The 18,443-nt window shown below is 43.6% G+C and overlaps 1 protein-coding gene across 1 annotated transcript; it reads left to right on the forward strand.

Annotated features, from left to right (window-relative positions):
• The first annotated feature begins 271 nt into the window (after positions 1-271).
• Positions 272-14,898, forward strand: LOC123441443 (disease resistance protein PIK6-NP-like). Its single transcript, XM_045117877.1, has 4 exons — positions 272-363; positions 11,902-12,717; positions 13,029-14,030; positions 14,091-14,898. The coding sequence occupies exons 1-4, from the start codon at positions 272-274 to the stop codon at positions 14,896-14,898; spliced, it is 2,718 nt and encodes a 905-aa protein (XP_044973812.1).
• The last annotated feature ends 3,545 nt before the right edge of the window (positions 14,899-18,443 follow it).

Consider the following 18,443-nt stretch of genomic DNA (forward strand, 5'->3'; position numbering starts at 1 on the left):
AGTGGTAGGAAGGTGGAGCGATACTTGCAATCCGCGATTATGGACATGTATGAAAATAAACGGACTCGGATTAGATGTCCGTGTACAATATGCAAAGAAGGAGTAATTTTGGACCCTTTTGATCGTGGCAGTTTGAAGGCCCACTTGTTGATCAATGGTTTCATGGATGGCTATACTCGGTGAATAAGTGAAGATGATGATGAGGACGTCCACATGGCAGGGAATAAAGACATGGGTCTAGACGAAGCAATGACCGATCGACAAGAAGACGATGGCGCTGGACACGACAGTTGTGAAGAGTCCGGACAAGGCGGCGGAGAAGAGTCTGGACATGGCGTCGGAGAAGATTCTAGACACGGCGAAGTAGTAGAATCCGGACATGATGGAGAAGAGTCGATGGACACGCTGCAGACTTCGACGCTACTAAGTTCAGTCGTGCAGGACCCTCATGTTCGAGACCTCCTTCACAAGAGTACGAATAGCGACATAGTTGACTATAGATAGGAGGCCAAGCTGGCGCAACTTGAAGTAGACTCGAAGACTCCATTATATGATGACTGCGATCCCGAGGTTACCCGCTTGAGTTTCACGCTCAAACTTCTAAAGACGAAGACCAAAAACAAATGGACAAACAAAAGCCTCGATGAGCACTTGAAGTATCTACAAAATAAAGTTCTTTCCGCAGGGAACCTGTGTCCTACTAGTGTCGATGAGGCCAAGAAAATCGTGTGCCCTCTGGATCTGCCGCACATTAGATACCACGCATGCACCAACGATTGAATCATTTATCGGGGTGAGCACGCGGAAAAAAACAAGTGTCCAACGTGCAATGCTTCTCTTTACAAGAAGACAGGAAAGAAAGCTCCTCAGAAAGTTGTATGGTACTTTCCGTTCACTCCCCGTCTGCAGCGGTATTGAGATCCTAAGGAAGCAAAGCTCATGCGCTGGCACGCGGAGAGGAAGAAGCCTGATGATGGAGATGACCCGAAGATGAGACACCTCGCAAATGGTAGCCAGTGGAGAGCACTCAATGTCGAATATCATTTTTTCGGAGAAGATGCAAGGAACATTGTGCTTGGTGCGTGTACCAATGGCATGAATCCGTTTGAAAACTAGAGCACCAACCACATCACATGGCCTGTCTTTGTATGGGTGTACAACCTCCCCCCATGGAAGTGCATGAAGACAAAGTACATACACATAAGCATGTTGATTCAAGGGCTGAAACAACCGGGAAATAATATTAACCTATATATGGGGCTTCTGAAAGAGGAGCTAGACACGTTATGGAAATCGCCGATCAAGACATGGGACGCCAGCACAAGAGATTATTTCTATATGAGAGTTGCGCTGATGACGATGGTGCACGACTATCTTGGTTACGGGTACACCTCAGGCCAGGTGTGCCATGGATACAGCGGATGCACGAGGTGCATGGATGATACAACGTCTTAGCAGCTTACTCAACGAAAGATGACGGGTCTCGGAAAATCGTGTACATGGGGCATCGTAGATGGCTCGAAAAGGATGACCCGTGGAGAAAATGTGGAGATCTATTCAATGGTTTGGGTGAGTATCGAGGACCTCCACATAAGAGGAGCGATTCTGAAATCAACGAGTTGTTGAATAACTAGTAATAGTGTCCCACGCGAGGAAAGATGGAAAAGGCGTCGGATCCGCTGCGGAAGGTATGGAAAACGAGGTCTTTTTTGGGACTTGGAGTACTGGCCCAATCACGACACACCTCATTGCCTTGATAAAAATGCATATAGCGAAGAATTTCCTCGACAGCTTGCTTGGCACACTAATGAACATGGCGGAGAAGATCAAGGATGGGCTAAAGGCAATGAAAGACTTGGAGGATTTGGAGATCACGGGGATCTCCACATGCCCCGTAAAAAGTCACAGGAGGAGACGGAGAGGGAGACGACGACGGGACCAAGGGGAAGAAAAGTCAACAAGAAGGAGCAGAATTGTTGCCCCCCTTCTTGCTTCACCTTAAGTCCGAAGGAGATCGATCAATTCATGAAGTGCCTTACGAGAATCAAATTTAGTTCCGGTTACTGTGGAAAGATAAGCAGATTTCTAGACACCAAGAAGAAAAGGTTCAGCGGGATTAAGTTTCATGACTGTCACGTGATGATGACGTAGATACTCCCGGTTGCCATTAGAGGGATAATGGACAAGCATGTCCGTGAGACACTTACTGGTCGCTGCAACTTCTTCGACGTTATCTCTCGAAAGTCTATTCGTGTGAAGCAGCTCCGAAGGCTACAAGAAGACATCGTTGTCATACTATGTGAGCTTGAGATATACTTCCCACCTGCATTCTTTGACATCATGGACCACATCGTGGACGACATCATCGACCTCGGGCCGACATTCCTTCACAACATGATGTCGTTGGAGAGGATGAGTGGGGTGATCAAAGGATTCGTTCGTAACGTGTCCCGTCCCGAGGGGAGCATCATCCAGGGGTATCTGGCCAAAGAGTGCATCTCCTTTCGCGAGAATTATATGGGAAAAGAAGACCCTTTTGTTGGTTTGCCCGTCAACAAGCACCATGGGAGGCTCGGAGGAGAAGATCACAACAACGGCCGGAGGGAATTGCACGTGGACTACTCGGATCAATGGGACGACTTTGAGAGGGTTAACTTAGTACACCTAGATGTGGTAGATGATTATGTAACACTGCACAAAGAAATCATCGCAAAGAAGTACCGTGATCAGGGGATGCGCAAGACGGATGACGAAGTTGCTATAGAGCACAACGCCACTTTCTTGCGTTGGTTCAAAGAGCAGGCTCGTGCTAATCCCCCTAAAGAGGGCATTGCGGACGGGTTTTCTCATACACATCTTAGCACAGGGCCTCGCGCCCAAACTCGTGTCCTATGAGGCATACGATATCAATGGGTACACGTTCTACACGGAGGCCAAAGACATGGACAGTGATTAGCAGAACTCGGGGGTGACGATTGAATACGTGACTGGCTCCAACGGCACAACTGAAAGATTCTACGGAAGGGTCGAAGAGATCTAGGAGCTTAACTATGCTGGAAAGCACGACGCGACGATGTTCCATGTTAGGTGGGCTAAGGCCATCGTAAGGGAAAACAAGTATTTCACTACCATGTCTATACCCGACGCAAAGAGCGCTACCGTCAACGTTAACGTCATCGCCAAGACTGATCCATGGATACACGCTAAGCACATGATACAATGCTTCTTCGTAACCGACTCGACCAATCCCAGTCGTGTTGTCGTGAGGAGAGGCAAAAGGAACATCGTAGGAATGGATGGAGTCGCCAACGAGGAAGACTACGACTAATACGGCAACCCGATGAGGGAAGATGACGATGACGATGAAGCATACGTGAAAAGAAGAATTAAGACTACATTACCTAAGAAAGATCGTACTCCATGGTGCCGAAAAAGAACAATCAAGACAACGAAAAAGAAAGGGAAGATGCTCAACATGAAACGTCTTCGATGGAGCTGAGAAACAATCATTTATATATATGTACGTATTTTATGTACCCAACAACACATGGTTCCGATAATATTCACGTAGTGTGGGAGGGAGATGTTCTCGTCATCGACTGCATGCGTGCAAGAGGTCGTCGGGAGAAAAACAAACAAAAGAAGGGAGAAAGCAATACAAAAGAAAAAGAAAAGAAAGTAGAAAAGGAAAGGAAAATGATAAAAAGGAAAGAAAGGTAATAAAAATAAAATAATAAAGAAAAATAATTAGAAGAAATTAATAAAGAAAAGCAATAAAGAAAATAAAGTTAGTAGTAGCGCTGGTTTGGCACCAAACCAGTGCTACTGCTATATAACCTAGGTCATTTAGCAGTAGCGGTAGTGAGTCGGAACATTCGACGGCTGGTTGCAAAAAGTCTCTCTTCATGCGATCCTCGTAGGAGATGCCTCCATATGTCGCCTCTACCCAGCAAGAGCAACACAGGGGTCGTCCACTGATAATTAGCCCGACGATGTTGGTGGATGTGGTTAGGGAAAGTATGGCAGGCTCACTACCGCCACCCGCCAAGAAGCAAAGGAGGAGATCGGAAAAGAAAGGTTGTAAAGGCGCTAGAGTTGCTTCAAGCAGCTAGCCGCAGCCCGGGGAGCTAGACAGGATACCTGTCGAAGGTGCGGAGCGTTTCCATTTCGCCAGCCACCTGATCCTACCTCAGAAAGTGATTGAGAGCATAAAGAACAATGATCTAAGGAGACTTCATGATGATGTGTTGGCCACAGAGAAGAGAGTTCTCAACTCGGAAAAACCAGGATACCAACTTTACCCGGTTCAGGTTCCGGGTGCGAGTGGATACATCGACACATGGCCCACGAACAAGTTCATCCTGCGATTTGACTACATCTACGACATGTTCCACCTGACCAAGCTGGATTTTCAGTTCATCCGCCTGTATGCGATGTATCTCAACTACATCATCACGCGCGATAACATAGAATATATGTGTGTCACGGACCCGTACTATATGCACGAGAGCTTGTTGGCAGAGTGCCAAGAGCACCGGGACTCTGCGAGCAGGTACATCAGTGACTTCATGCTCGCTAATAAGGACAAGAAAATTATTCTCCTGCCTTATCATCCCACTTAAGTTACCCGCGGATATCCTTTCGTAAGTTTTGATCATTTCTTTGCAAGCATGGAGGCTAATTTGAGCTCTGCTTATTTTGCGTAGCGGCGGAGGGGGGCGTCCTCATCTGTTAGTAACCTGAATACTCCTATGCTCTATACTTGGACTCATTGATGAACATCAAGAAGAAGGATTACACGCACATAAAGAATGTTCTCGATAGTGCCATTTTCACCTACAGCCTTACTGGTGGATATATCAAGGTGAAAAAGTACAGGAACAAAGCGCCGACTTTCGGCAATAAGACCAACTTTTGGTGCATCCAGCAACCAAACGGTAGTAGGGCTGATGGATTCTACCTCATGCATCACATGATCGAGTTCAGAAGGGATAGACAACGCCTTCGCATGTCATCTAATTCCGGTGATGCCAAGATTCTCAGCTAGTCCACAAGCATAGGAAGCACATCGGATCATCGAATTCGAGCTGAGTTTTATCACATCCAGTGTGAACTTGCCCAGGTGATCATGAAGCAAGTCGTCGAACAAGGAGGGATGTTCTACCATGGGCCAATGAGACGGGAGAATATCCGAGAGGTGCTAGTCGCTCAGGGTCTGGACATGAAACATTTCAAGAAGCTCGGGTGCTTCATGCCTGAATATGAAGATTGGAACTTCGATGAGAAATAGTGATTGACGATGACAATGTTTGTGTTCAATTATAAATAATACTACTAGTCTTTATATGAACTACCGTACATCACTCTAGTTAATTAGTTTGTGTATGAGGAACTTCGTTATTTATATATGTTTACTGCTTGTGTTTCTCAAGTACATTATGTTGCATATTATATATCGTTGAATTAATCAACTTGCGATGCAGGTACATATATCAAAGATGGCGAAGGACTGCTACGTCGTATTCATTGGGAGGGTTCCAGGAGTGTACGACCACTGGCCAGACGCTCGGGCCAGGTGGACAGGTACCCGGGGGCTAGCCACAGAGGGTTCGACAGCAGAGCCGAAGCGGAAATGAGTTACTTGAGGTGGATGCTATGGCAAGAGACAGTGTGAAACCGGTGTCTCAAGAAGTACTACATAGTCGCGCTCTTACTCATGCTGATCGCCCTTCTCTTCTACGTGATGGTTTAGATAGGGATGATGAAACTTGTGGGTGTGCCATGACTTGTGTATATCGCTATTTTCGAGATTTGATGATATTTGTGTTGGATAATGATGACGATGATGATGCTATAAATGAAGAGACTATTTTATGTGTATGATGTGATGAAAATTATGCATGTTTATTATGATATGATGAAACCATTGTATAGAGCATGCACAAATGCATAGGAGGGGCATAAATACGACACTAATTAAATATTGAAAGAAGGAATATTAGCAATAGCGCTGGAATATTAGCAGTAGCGCAGGCTTAGCACTAGCACTTTATTTATTTCAGCACTACTACTAATGTGTATACCAATAGAGCTTTTATTTTTAGCGCTACTACTAATAGATTAGCTATAGCGCGGTTGCAGTAGCGCTATCACAAGAACTATTGGTAAGGAAAAAATCAGTGCTACTGCTAGCATTTCTCCTACTAGTGTTTGTTCACAAAGTGCATTCAGTTTTTTTCATAACCCTCTCAACTTTTTAGCACATGCCATGTGGGTGAAATGATGATACCATGTCAAGTTTCATCCTTTTAAGAGTTAATTTGTAATGCTTTTCAATGTCATGGTCATTTAGCTCAAAAAAATCATAACATGCATGAAATATTGCAAATGAAATCAGAAAGGGTTGATAATTGATGACGTGACTTTGAATTGTGCAAATTGAAAGCACAAAAAGTGTGGAGTTAAAATAAGTTTTAAAAAATTAAATATATTTGTAAAACCTAAGTTTTCATTTGAAACTCTCATACTTCGAAAAAGATTGTCCAGTTTGTACACAAAGTGCATCCATTTTTTGCCGTAACCTTGTTAACTTTTTAGCACATGCCATGTGGATGAAATGATAATATCATGCCAAGTTTCGGCCTTTTCAGAGTTCATTTGTAGTGTTTTACAATTTCATGGTCATTTAGCTCAAAAAAATATCATTAAATGCAATAAATATTGCAAATAAAGTTAGAAAGGGTTAAAAATTTATGATATGGCTTTTAATGGTGCATATTGAAAACACAAAAAGTGTGCAGTTCATTCATAGTAATTTTCAATTTCACTATCATTTAGCTCAAAAAAGTTATTAATTATGTCATGTTTTACTTTTTTAAATAAATGATGTCAATTTAACTTTTTTTAATAAATGATGTCATATTTGTATTCCTCACATTTTTTGATAATAATGGATATATTATTTGTTGAATTTTGATTTATAGATTTAAATATATTAATTATGACATATTAAATGATAAAATTGCGAAAAATGAATAAACTATTATTCTTACTTATTTTATTTTGAACTTTTTAATTATTTTGGATTTTTGAGAATTATTTGAGTTTTTTTGAATTTTTTGCCTTTTTTCAAGTTTTTTTAAGTATTTAAATTAATTTTTGTTGTTTGTTAATCATTGTTGTTTATTTTAATAATTGTTCGGAATTCAGAGAATTAAATCATGTGACATCAAGACCTAAGGATTAATTGGATTGATAGCTTACTATTGTCAAGAAAACAAAAAGTGTAGACTTGTAACTAGTGAAGATAGGACCGAAAAGTTAAGCGTGCTTGAGTTGGAGGAGTGAGAGGATTAGTGACCAGTCGGAAAGTTAGACTATTTAAAATGAGTGAAGTGAGTGACTGGCCGGAAAGTTAGATGAGATTTGAAATGAGTGCTCGTGAGTAGGGATGATTGGAGATTAAATTATGAAATAATTCAAAGATTTGAAAAATCAAAGAAAAAAAATCAAAAAAAATCTTTTAGTTTCGGCTCCCCAGCAACCACGTGGAGGGCCTTTAGTCTAGGTTAGTAACACAGCCGGGACTAAAAATTTTAACCTTTTGTTCCGATTATTTTGTCCCGGTTGAAAAACCGGGACTAAATGTTCGTTTTTCACTAGTGCCCCTAGCCATGTATCTTCACAGACCATAGTATTAGGCCATTTCCTACCACGAACGTCCCTCTGCAAGAAAAATGATCGTACGAAGTCCTTCCAAAATGGCGAGTCCGTTGGTTCTTGCCTCAAAGATGGTTTTAAAATAAAGGTACTTATTTCCAAGCAATTATTGCCAAACCTCGTCCCTAGTAAGTATCTTGTATAGCTCTTTTCTCAACAAACACTTATTTTTAGTCTTCAGGTCTTTCACTGCTAGACATCCACGGTGTTTAGGGAGAGAGATCAAATCCCACCTCGTCAGGCAGTATTTACGCTTATGTTTATCAGATTGCCAGAAAAACCTGGATATATAGTAATCCAATATTTTCCTTATCCTTTTGGGTATTTCTAAGAAAGATAACATGAAATAGGTAAACTTGTGAGAACATCATTGATTAGGATAAGCCTTTTCCCTTAAGACATAAGCTTACCAATTTAACAACTTATTTTTTTCTCAAAGCTATCCTCAATACTTTTCCATTCTTTATTAAGAAGTTCACAAAATTCACCGGGGTACCAAGGTATATAAAAGAGGAAAGAGCAACTCGCCACCAAACAATTGTTTGCATTTTTTCCATTTTTAGCATTTCCAAAGTAGAAATGTTCATACTTGTGGAAGTTAATCTTGAGACCAGATAATTGATCGAATAAATAAAGAAGAAGTTCCATATTTTTTGTGTTCTCAATGTCATGTTCCACGAATATAAAACAGAATGGTGTCATCGCCAAACTGAAGTATCGAAACCCCACCATCAACCAGATGAGGAATTAAGTCCACAACATGACCTGCTTCCTTGGCTTGGCTAATGAGAACCGCTGGAAGATCTACGAGAATGTTGAAAAGAATAGGCTATAGTGGGCCTCTTTGTTGCAATCCCTTCCATGTTTAGAAATAGTGACCAATGTCATTATTTACCTTGCTCATCCACATTGCCCTGTCATAAATGTGTCAACCCATTGACACCGGCCATTTAACTTTGTCGTAGGCTATTTCAAAATCCACTTTGAGGCTTACTCTATCAAGTTTATGAGTGTACCTCGTGAATTGTATCACTGAAGGCAACAACCCCCTCGATGCCGGCGACCAGGACCCTCTTGAGATGTGCTTCCCCGAAGGCTCCTACCCGGCTGATCCCTAGCGACGTATAGTCTCCATCAACACCGCCCTCATCACCTTTCCAATGGCACGACCTCCAGCTTCCCCCTAATAAAATTCCACCAAAAATCGCAGTCCTCATAGCTTCCGGCAATCCATTGCCACCACATCAGACACTTCATACCTCAGTGTCTTCTAGTCTTATTCTTCCCATAGGTCCGCGATGCCAATGTCTCCGTCATCGGCATCAGATCAGGTGGAGGGATGAGGACAAGCATGATGTACGTCTATAAGCCTCTCGGGCTCTGGAGCCTCCCTTGTACATTGGCATCCCTTCCCCGACAACCACACCCTCATGATCTTACCTGGCCGGTGGTTGCCTGCCTCAATGCCTCCTTTGTCGGTGGTTGCGTGCCTCAATGCCTCCTCTGTTGGTGGTTGCGTGCCTCAATGCCTCCTTTGCCTGTGTTTGCACCCCTCATCACCTCCCTCGTCCCTAGATGCATCGTCTAAGTGCCAACCTTGTCTGACAGTAGCGCACCAGGACCGGTGGTCTTGCCGTTCGTCACTTCGCCGCAAGGCGGTTGGGTCTTGTTGGTTGAAGGTTTTGGGATCTATGGGAGTAGAGGGAGTGGGGAATGGATTGTAATCATGAAATATATTACGTATGGAGCGTAAAGTTGGTACTGGGCCTGGTGACATGGCACTGACTGGGTGGTCAACCGCTCATAAATTTCAAAACTGATAAGAAAAGTAGTTTGAGGAAACGGGGTTAGAGATTTCAACATTTTAAGGTTGTAATGTAGACAATTTTAGAATTCAAGGTTATAATATGGACTTAGTTGCTTGTAATGTAACACGTGGCATCGCGAGAGGAGCAAGGTTCATTAAAATGGACTAAAAAAAGAAGGGGAAATAGTTGGACGTTGCTAAACGAGTCTCCCTCAAGCTAACACATGTAACAATTCAAAATATGTCTTTTTTCTAGGTAACTAAATACGATTTTTCAAATTCTAAATTGTATGAGGAATTCTTATGCCTAAGGGCCAAATCTTTTGGACGGCTTAAAATACAAGCTGTCTTTTCTCAGCTTAAAAAATTAGCCGCTCGTAAAATTTGTCAAAGCTTCTAAATTAGTTATCCTATAACTAATTCATAACCCACAATGAATAAGAAATCCAGCTAATGATAATAGGTGAAGAGGAGACAGCTTATTTTTTAAGCGGTCGACAAAACTGGCCCTAAGTCGACTTCCGGAACCTCATCGAGAGTCACACTGGGTCAAAAAAATCAAAATTAGCTCGGATGGCTATCACTGTTGGCTTGGAGATTAAAAAACTGTCGACTTATGTGTCCTTTTTTGGTGGGGGTGTCGACTTATGTGTTGACGCACGGGATCAAAATTAGCATTAATAGAAACAGGGGAAAATTAGCATATAGAACATGATACTTTGATTTCTCCGCCAAAAACAAGGAAAAAAAAGAACATTACACTTTGTTAAGTACGGAGAATACTTTGAGCAGTAGCCAGCGAGATCTTGACGAGCAAAAATCAGATGCCCGACAGCTACAGCGAGACCTTGGCAATCAACGGTCGAATTTTCCACGAAGAAGAGATCAATGTCTGCCGTATGGATGTTACACCGATGGTCTGAGCTCATCGTTTCTTGATGAGGACATGTCTTCCTTGTATATTACCTGCATAATTGGTCAACGATGCCCTGTTGGTCATCTTTCCCGAGCCATCCCACACCATCTACTAAAGCTCGCCTGTATGTAGTACTAGTAATTCTCCTCTTTCCACCGCTTCGGCTCCGTCGTTGTTGTGGCGAGAGGCGAACGGCTGCTTCCAGGTCTCTGGTTCTCTGCTCCGTTTGGAGGTCTCCTATAGGTGAGTCTCTAAGCTCCTATGTTTTTTTTACTGCGATATTAAGATTTCGGAAAAGAAAACTGGGAACGTTCCCTAAAAAGAGGTTTCAGGGAACGCTTTCAAGGCGTCTCATTAGCCTCGACGAGATGAGCGGTCTTTCGGACCGCCTCGTGGCTCGCTCGGTCCTGGCCCAGTAAAATAATCGGTCGGTCCGGACCCTGAAAATATGACAAAAAATTCCTCGGTCCGGTCCGGTTAAAGCTCGGCCCGATCGAGCGGACCGAGCGAAGCTCCAGTGGCATGGCGAGAGCATGGCGGGGGCGTGGCTGGGGCTTTCCGGGGCCACGGTGATGGTGTGTGAGGTGTGTGGCGAGGGCGGCAGGGCATGGTGGCCCAGGCATGACAGGGGTGGTCGCCGTCGTGGTGGCCGCCGTCCGTGGTTCCGCGTGACCAACGGATTCTGTAGATCTGGAAATCATGTCCACTGAACCTGCTTCACTTGGATCTATCATCTCCATCAAAAGATCAATGAGGGAGATCCTACATCGCCGCATCGGCCATCGTCTCTTTCACCTCCGTATTTAGAGGCTTGCCGCTATTTGTCGTAGCCCGCTATTTAAAACATTGTCTCCGTCCACCGGCCGTTGTGCCAGATTCGTCGCATATGAGCCCCATCTGGTGTTCTTTTTGGTGATGTAGCTTTCTCTGATTCTTGTCAATCTTCGAGACATCTTTTCGATGAGCTGCGCTTCCTTTAGCTTCGATGAGCCGTCGCCGGAGCTCTAGAGTGCGCTCTGTCCCTGTCTTGGCCGGTCCTCACGGTCCTCTCGGTCTGGCCCGAGCTCGGCCATTGCCGGTCCGGTCCCTGAAGACATGACCGCGATGTTGCTTGGTCCGGTCCGGACCGGACCGCCGGCAGCTGGTCCAAAAGCCGGCTCGGACCGTGTCTAGGATGAGGGTCTGATCACGATCGAACGAACGTCATTCCTCTGGGATACATGGCGATTTTTCTGCTGCTTTTTAAACACGCTACATGTCAATTTTTGTCGCCGATCATGACAATTCTTACAAAGCTGTCATGAGCATTTTACTTGTTTTGTTATGGCAAGTTGGGCTTTCACTTAGGAAAACGCTGCCACAAAAACTTTCCCAATATATCGCGGTCCTAAGATTTTTGTTAAGAAAAAACTTCCATCGGGATAAATCCACTTGAATGAACTCGATGATGCGCATGCAGGGTTAGAGAGATGGCAGTCAGCGTTGTCACGGGCGCCATTAACTCTGTCATCGACAAGCTAACTGGCCTGCTCGGCGACCAGGTCAGCAGCATGCTCGGCAAACAAGTCAAGCTTGGGATCCAGTACCTGAGAAATGAACTGAGCAGCATGAAAGCTGTCTTGTTGAGGCTCTCAGATATGGAGGAGCACATGGACCCGCACACCAAGGAGTGGAGGGACAAGGTGCGGAACATGTCGTTTGAGATCGAGGACTGCATCGATCGCTTCGTGCAGAACCGCCACAACCATGGAACCTCCCAGGGTGGTCTGATGAAGAAGGCCGTGGGTATCCTCAAGGGGATATGGGATGACCTCCAGATCAGCAAGGAGATCGAGGCGCTCAAGGCCATGGTCGCCGAGGAGAGCGAGCGGCGCAACCGGTACAACATTGACATGTGCCATCCGTCACCTCCACCTGTGCCCTTGGACCAAGGAGGGCTACGTGCACAATACGAGACGGCCAGAAATCTTGTGGGCATTGATGCACCCCGGGAGAAAATCTTTGGGTGGCTGATGGAGCAAGACCCGAAACCAAACGTGGTGGTCATCTTTGGGATTGGAGGCTCCGGCAAGACCACACTAGCTTTGGAGGTGTACAACAAGATCCAAGAACCATTTGATTGCAGGGCTTTCGTCTCCGTTTCTCGAACTCCTAACGTCAAGAGCCTTTTAAAAGATATCTTGTTTCAAGTCAATGAAAAAGAGTATGACAAGTCAGAAATATGGGATCTGGCGCAGATGATACTCAAGATCAGGAACCACCTGAAAGACAAGAGGTAATAAATTCCCGATTTCTTCTTTCTACTAGTATTCTTGTAAGTCAACCTGAAATTGTCTCATGAAAAAGTGATATCGAGCAATCAGTCCCCATCCAGCACGCACCAACCACCAGATCGACAAAGCATGCATGCCTTATACATTTTGTACCAGAACATCCCTTTTAACAGTCCATTAAATCATTTTGCAGCTTACATTGTGCAGTTTTCTCAATCTTAGTACCGCCTTAATTTTATGTGCTTAGTGAAAATATGATCTACATTTAGCAAGGAATGAAGTTGTAATGTATTGCCCAAACAAATATATGCAGGTACTTAATTGTTATTGATGATATCTGGAGCTCATCAGCTTGGCAACATGTGAAATATGCCTTACCTATTGATAACAACAAACGAAGTAGAATGATTGCTACAACACGTAGTAAGAATGTGGCAACAGCATGTTGTGCTGACATGGATGGGCATATGTACGAAGCGAAGCTTTTAAGTATTGATGATTCCCGCAGTTTATTCCTTGGAAGAATATTCCCTTCTAACCAATGTTGTCCCCAAGACTTGAGAGAAGTAGCGGATGAAATTTTGAAGAAATGTGGTGGCTTGCCATTGGCCATAATCAGTATAGGCAGTTTACTAGCCTGCAAAAGTCGAACAGTTGAAGTCTGGTTGAAAATACGGAAATCTGTTTCTTCTGCAGTTGAGAAAGATTCTCCCATTGACCAAATGAAGAGAATATTATTTCTTAGTTATTTTGATCTTCCACCCCACTTAAAGGCTTGTTTGTTATACTTGAGTGTCTTTCCAGAGGATTATTACATTGACAGCAGATTTTTGATATGGAAATGGATGGCTGAAGGGTTAATCCATGAAGAAAATAGAGAAGATATGGAGATGCTCGGAGAAAGCTATTTAAATGAGCTTATCAACAGAAGCATGATCCAAGCAAGAAAGATTGGGGCGGATGGTACAACGGTGAAATTCTGTGGAGTTCATGATATTGTGTTGGATTTTATTACAAGCCAAGCTGCTGAAGACAAATTTGTCACTGTGTTGAATGATGGTAAATACCCTTCAAAGAATATTCGCTGGCTATCCCTCCACTTAAACTCTTCTGAAGCCGCAGATTTGCCAATAAAGGATGCATCTCTTCTTCGGTCACTAAATATATTTGGATCTAGTACTGTACCTAGAGGTAAGCAACTACCTCGAAATTGCAAAGCTTTGCGAGTGCTCAATATAGAAGGTGTTATGAAGTCTAAGAATCATGACATTCAACATATTGGAAGTTTCTATCAACTGAAGTACCTAAGGATCACGTTGGACGGAAAACATACACAAAGGGAAAGACCGTGGGATTACCGGATCACAGGCCCCAGAACAGCTATAACCGAGCTTCCAGAACAAATTGGCAACTTGCACAATCTAGAGGTATTAGATCTTAGAGGTTGTGTAATTATGAAACTACCAAGGACTATTGTTCAGTTAAAGAAACTCGTGTGCCTTTTTTTGCATGGAAATTCGACTCCACTGCCAGACGAAATTGGGAATCTGCAATGCTTGGAGGAGCTTTCATGGATCAATCTTTGTAAAGCATCTGTAAGGTCTATTGAAGGGCTTGGGGAGCTGACCAAACTAAGGGCACTTGATATTACATGGATATCATTTGGTGATGGAGCTTTCAATGATGAAGATCTCATGAAAGTGTGGGCGTCATCTCTCTCCAAACTCCTTGCAAACAGCCTACGTTCTTTGCGTTTCACTCAATTCAAAAGCTCTAACTTCTTAGATTGGTGGGTGTTTCCGAGTAGCTCCTCTCCTCCGCCTCTCCGGAGGCTAGTCCTTAGGGGACATATTTACTTTGGGTTCCCCACCTTACCAAAGCAGATCAGCTCCCTCATCAACCTCACTCGCCTTGGCATTTCAGGTGTATGTGAAATGGGAGAGAGGGGAGTCAATATCCTCGCAAGTCTACCGATGTTGCTTTCTCTTACACTGCGTTTGCGCTATGGTGTACAACTAGGGCATGCAATCGGCAGCCAAGGATTCCGGTGTTTAGTGAAGTTTAGCTTGTGTGCGGAGACCTGCTTGAAGTTTGAGCCAGGAGCTATGCCAAAGCTCCAGAGGTTAAAACTAGTCTTGGCAAAGTCAGACAAGTACAGCCCCGGTGGTTTTGTCCAAGGATAAATCATAGTCCTTTCGATATGTAAGAGTGAAATGACGTGGATGTCGCCTAGAGGGGGGGTGTATGGCGCTTTAAAATAATTACGGTTTAGGCTTGAAAAAATACGGGATAAAACTAGCATTTAATTTGTCAAGCACAAAACCTAAAACAACTAGGCTCACCTATGTGCACCAACAACTTATGCTAAGAAAGATAAACAACTAAGTGATAACAAGATATAAGACAAGAAACAATATGGCTATCGCAAAGTAAAGTGCATAAGTAAAGGGTTCGGGTAATAGATAACCGAGGCACACGAAGACGATGATGTATCCCGAAGTTCACAACCTTGCAGATGCTAATCTCCATTTTGAGTGGTGTGGAGGCACAATGCTCCCCAAGATGCCACTAAGGCCACTGTAATGTCCTCACACCCTCGCACAATGCAAGATGTCGTGATTGCACTAAGGGACCCTTGAGGGCGGTCACCGAACCCGCACAAAGAAGGTTGGGGCAATCTCCACAACTTAATTGGAGGCTCCCAACAACACCATGAAGCTTCACCACAATGGCATATGGCTTCGAGGTGACCACAAATGCTGAGGGCAATCTCCACAACTTAATTGGAGACCCCGACGCTTGCCCGGAGCTTTACACCACAATGATTGAGCTCCGAGGCACCACCAAGCTTCTAGGGGTACCAAGTACCCAAGGGTAATAAGCTTCTCAACTTCTCACTTCCACGTATCACGGTGGAGAACTCAAACCGATGCAACTAATGCAATCGAAAGAACACACGAAGTGGTCAAGTCCCTCATGCTCAAATCTCTCCAAAACAACAAAAGCTATGGAGAAATATGAGAGAAAGAACAAGGATCTCACAAAGAACTCCAAGATCAAGATCCAAGGGATTCCCCTCACATAGAGGAGAAAGTGATTGGTGGAGATGTGGATCTAGATCTCCTCTCTCTTTTTTCCTCAAGAACTAGCAAGAATCATTGGAGGGATTGAGAGTTAGCAAGCTCTAAGAAAGTCAACAATGGGTGAAGAACATGAGCTCAGCGGATGGATCTAGTCCAATGGGGAAGAAGACCTCCTTTATATAGTGCGGGAAAGAATCCAACCGTTACCCCCACTCACAGCCCGACCGGAGCGGTACTACCGCTGCCAGAACATCTGAGGGAGCAGTACTACCGCCCGGGAGCGGTAGTAAAAAACTACTACCGCTCAGGGAGCGGTACTACCGCTCCAGGAACTGCCAAAACTTTCACATACGAACTCCAAATTGAGAAAAATCAAGCTTGTTGGATTCACGGACGAGAAGAGCTATGAAAATGCCAATGATATAGAGATGTGAGACCTCTATGAATGAAGAAACGTCAAAAACATCCAACATTGAAAACATCATTGAAGATGCATATGGACTCCATTTTCGATGAACTCGAGCTTGTCGTGAAGATGACCATAAGCTCTAAAACTCACAAAGAGAAACATCAAACAAGAACCAAAATATATGATGCAATGATGTAAATGGTTTGAGCTCTCAACGAATGATACAATCAAGCTACTCACTTGAGAGCCCCCTTGACAGTACGACAATCTATCCTAAAATAGAAAACCTATCAAGGGCAAACCTATATCTTGCGCCTAGTCCTCTGAGCAAGATGATGATGATCTTTGCTTCCTCAAGATGGACCACCTTTCTTGATTGTGTTGGTTTGATGAAGACTAGATGATTTCTCCCCCATACTCACTATGGGTGAGCCACTCTTCAACACATCTTCACAAGTCCATTGCCACCACAATGGACGGCAAGCTTCAAGCATGATATCTTCGTGATGCTCCACTTGATCTTGCACACCGCAATCTTGATGATGACCACCACTTGATGTCATCCTTCATAGGTTGAACAAGATCTTCCTCTTGATGCAAACCCATGGAGACACACCTAACCCCACATATAACTCTCACAAAGACCATGGGTTAGTACACAAAAGCGTTATGGACAATGCTTACCGTACCATGGGATCACTTGATCCCTCTCGGTACATCTTGTACACTTTGTGTGTTGATCATATTTATTTAATATTTTCTTAATCTTGATCAACCTTGTGTCATTATGACCAATCTTTGGATAATACCTTGAATACCACCTTGTTCATCATATAAACTCCTTGAAACCAAGAGATGGACTTCAAGAAGTGCATATGGACAAATCCTTCGAATACAACTTAAGGCAACCATTAGTCCATAGGGATTGGCATAAATTACCAGAAACCACATATGGAGAAATATGCTCTAACAAAGAGTGTCAAACCCAACGAGGAGCAGAAGGAAATGATAAGTAGTTTTTAGCAAGGTATTATTTGCAAGTGCTATGAGTAACAGTAAAGATAGTTTTGTAGCAATATAATTAGTAACAAGCGACAAGTAACAATAGTAGCAAGTGTGCAACAAGATAGCCCAATCCTTTTTATAGCAAATGACATGCTTGAAAGTACTCTTATATGAAGCAAGCGCTCCCAAGGACACATGGGTATTTCCGTCTAGTCATGTTCATCATGCTGAGTTGATTCACGTACGTTAATTTGATAATTTGATATGTGGGTGGACCAGTGCTAAGGTGTTGTTCTTACTTGAATGAAAAAACCCACTTATGATTACCCCCTCTCGCAAGAATCCGCAACTACAAAAGAAGAGTTAAGATAAATCTAACCATAGCATGAAACATATGCATCCAATCAGCCCCTTATGAAATAACACATAAACTAGAGTTTAAGCTTCTGACACTCTAGCAACCCATCATCTACTTATTACTCCACAATGCCTTCCCTTAGGCCCATAATATGGTGAAGTGTCATGTAGTAAACATTCACACGACACCACTAAGAGAAGCAACAACATACATATCATCAAAATATTGAACGAATACCAAGTTCACATGATTACTTATAACAAGATTTCTCCCATGCCCTCAGTAACAAAAGTAACTACTCACACATCATCAACATGTTCAAGATCATAGGTGTAATAATGATGATTAAGGATCTGAACATAATATCTTCCACCAAGTAAACCAACAAGCATCAACTACGAGATGTAATCAACACTACTAATAACCCACATGCACAAATCTGAGGTTTTGAGACAATGATTGGATACAAGAGATGAGATGGTGTTGGTGAAGACACTGATGAAGATTGGTCCTCCCACGAAGGAGGAAGCATTGGCGGTGACGATGGCTTCGATCTCCCCCTCCCGGAGGAAAGTTTCCCCGGCAGAATCGTTTGTGCCGAATAATAAAAGGACATGTGCCCAGGTTTCCGCCTCAAGACGGTGGCGCTTCATCCCTGAAGTATCTTGTTGATTTTTTCTTAGTCAAAATACCCCTTATAGCGGAAGAAGGGGGCCATGGCACCTGCGAGGGCCCCCCAAGCTAACACGGCGCGCCCATGGGGGTGCCCTATTGGCTTGTGGCCAGAAGGTGCACCTCATGTGGTTTATTTTTCGCCCAATAATTCTTATATATCCCACCAAAATTCTCCGTGAAGTTTTATGTCCTTTGGAG

This window comes from Hordeum vulgare, chromosome 3H (assembly GCF_904849725.1).
Source record: "Hordeum vulgare subsp. vulgare chromosome 3H, MorexV3_pseudomolecules_assembly, whole genome shotgun sequence".
NCBI classification, from domain to species: domain Eukaryota; kingdom Viridiplantae; phylum Streptophyta; class Magnoliopsida; order Poales; family Poaceae; genus Hordeum; species Hordeum vulgare.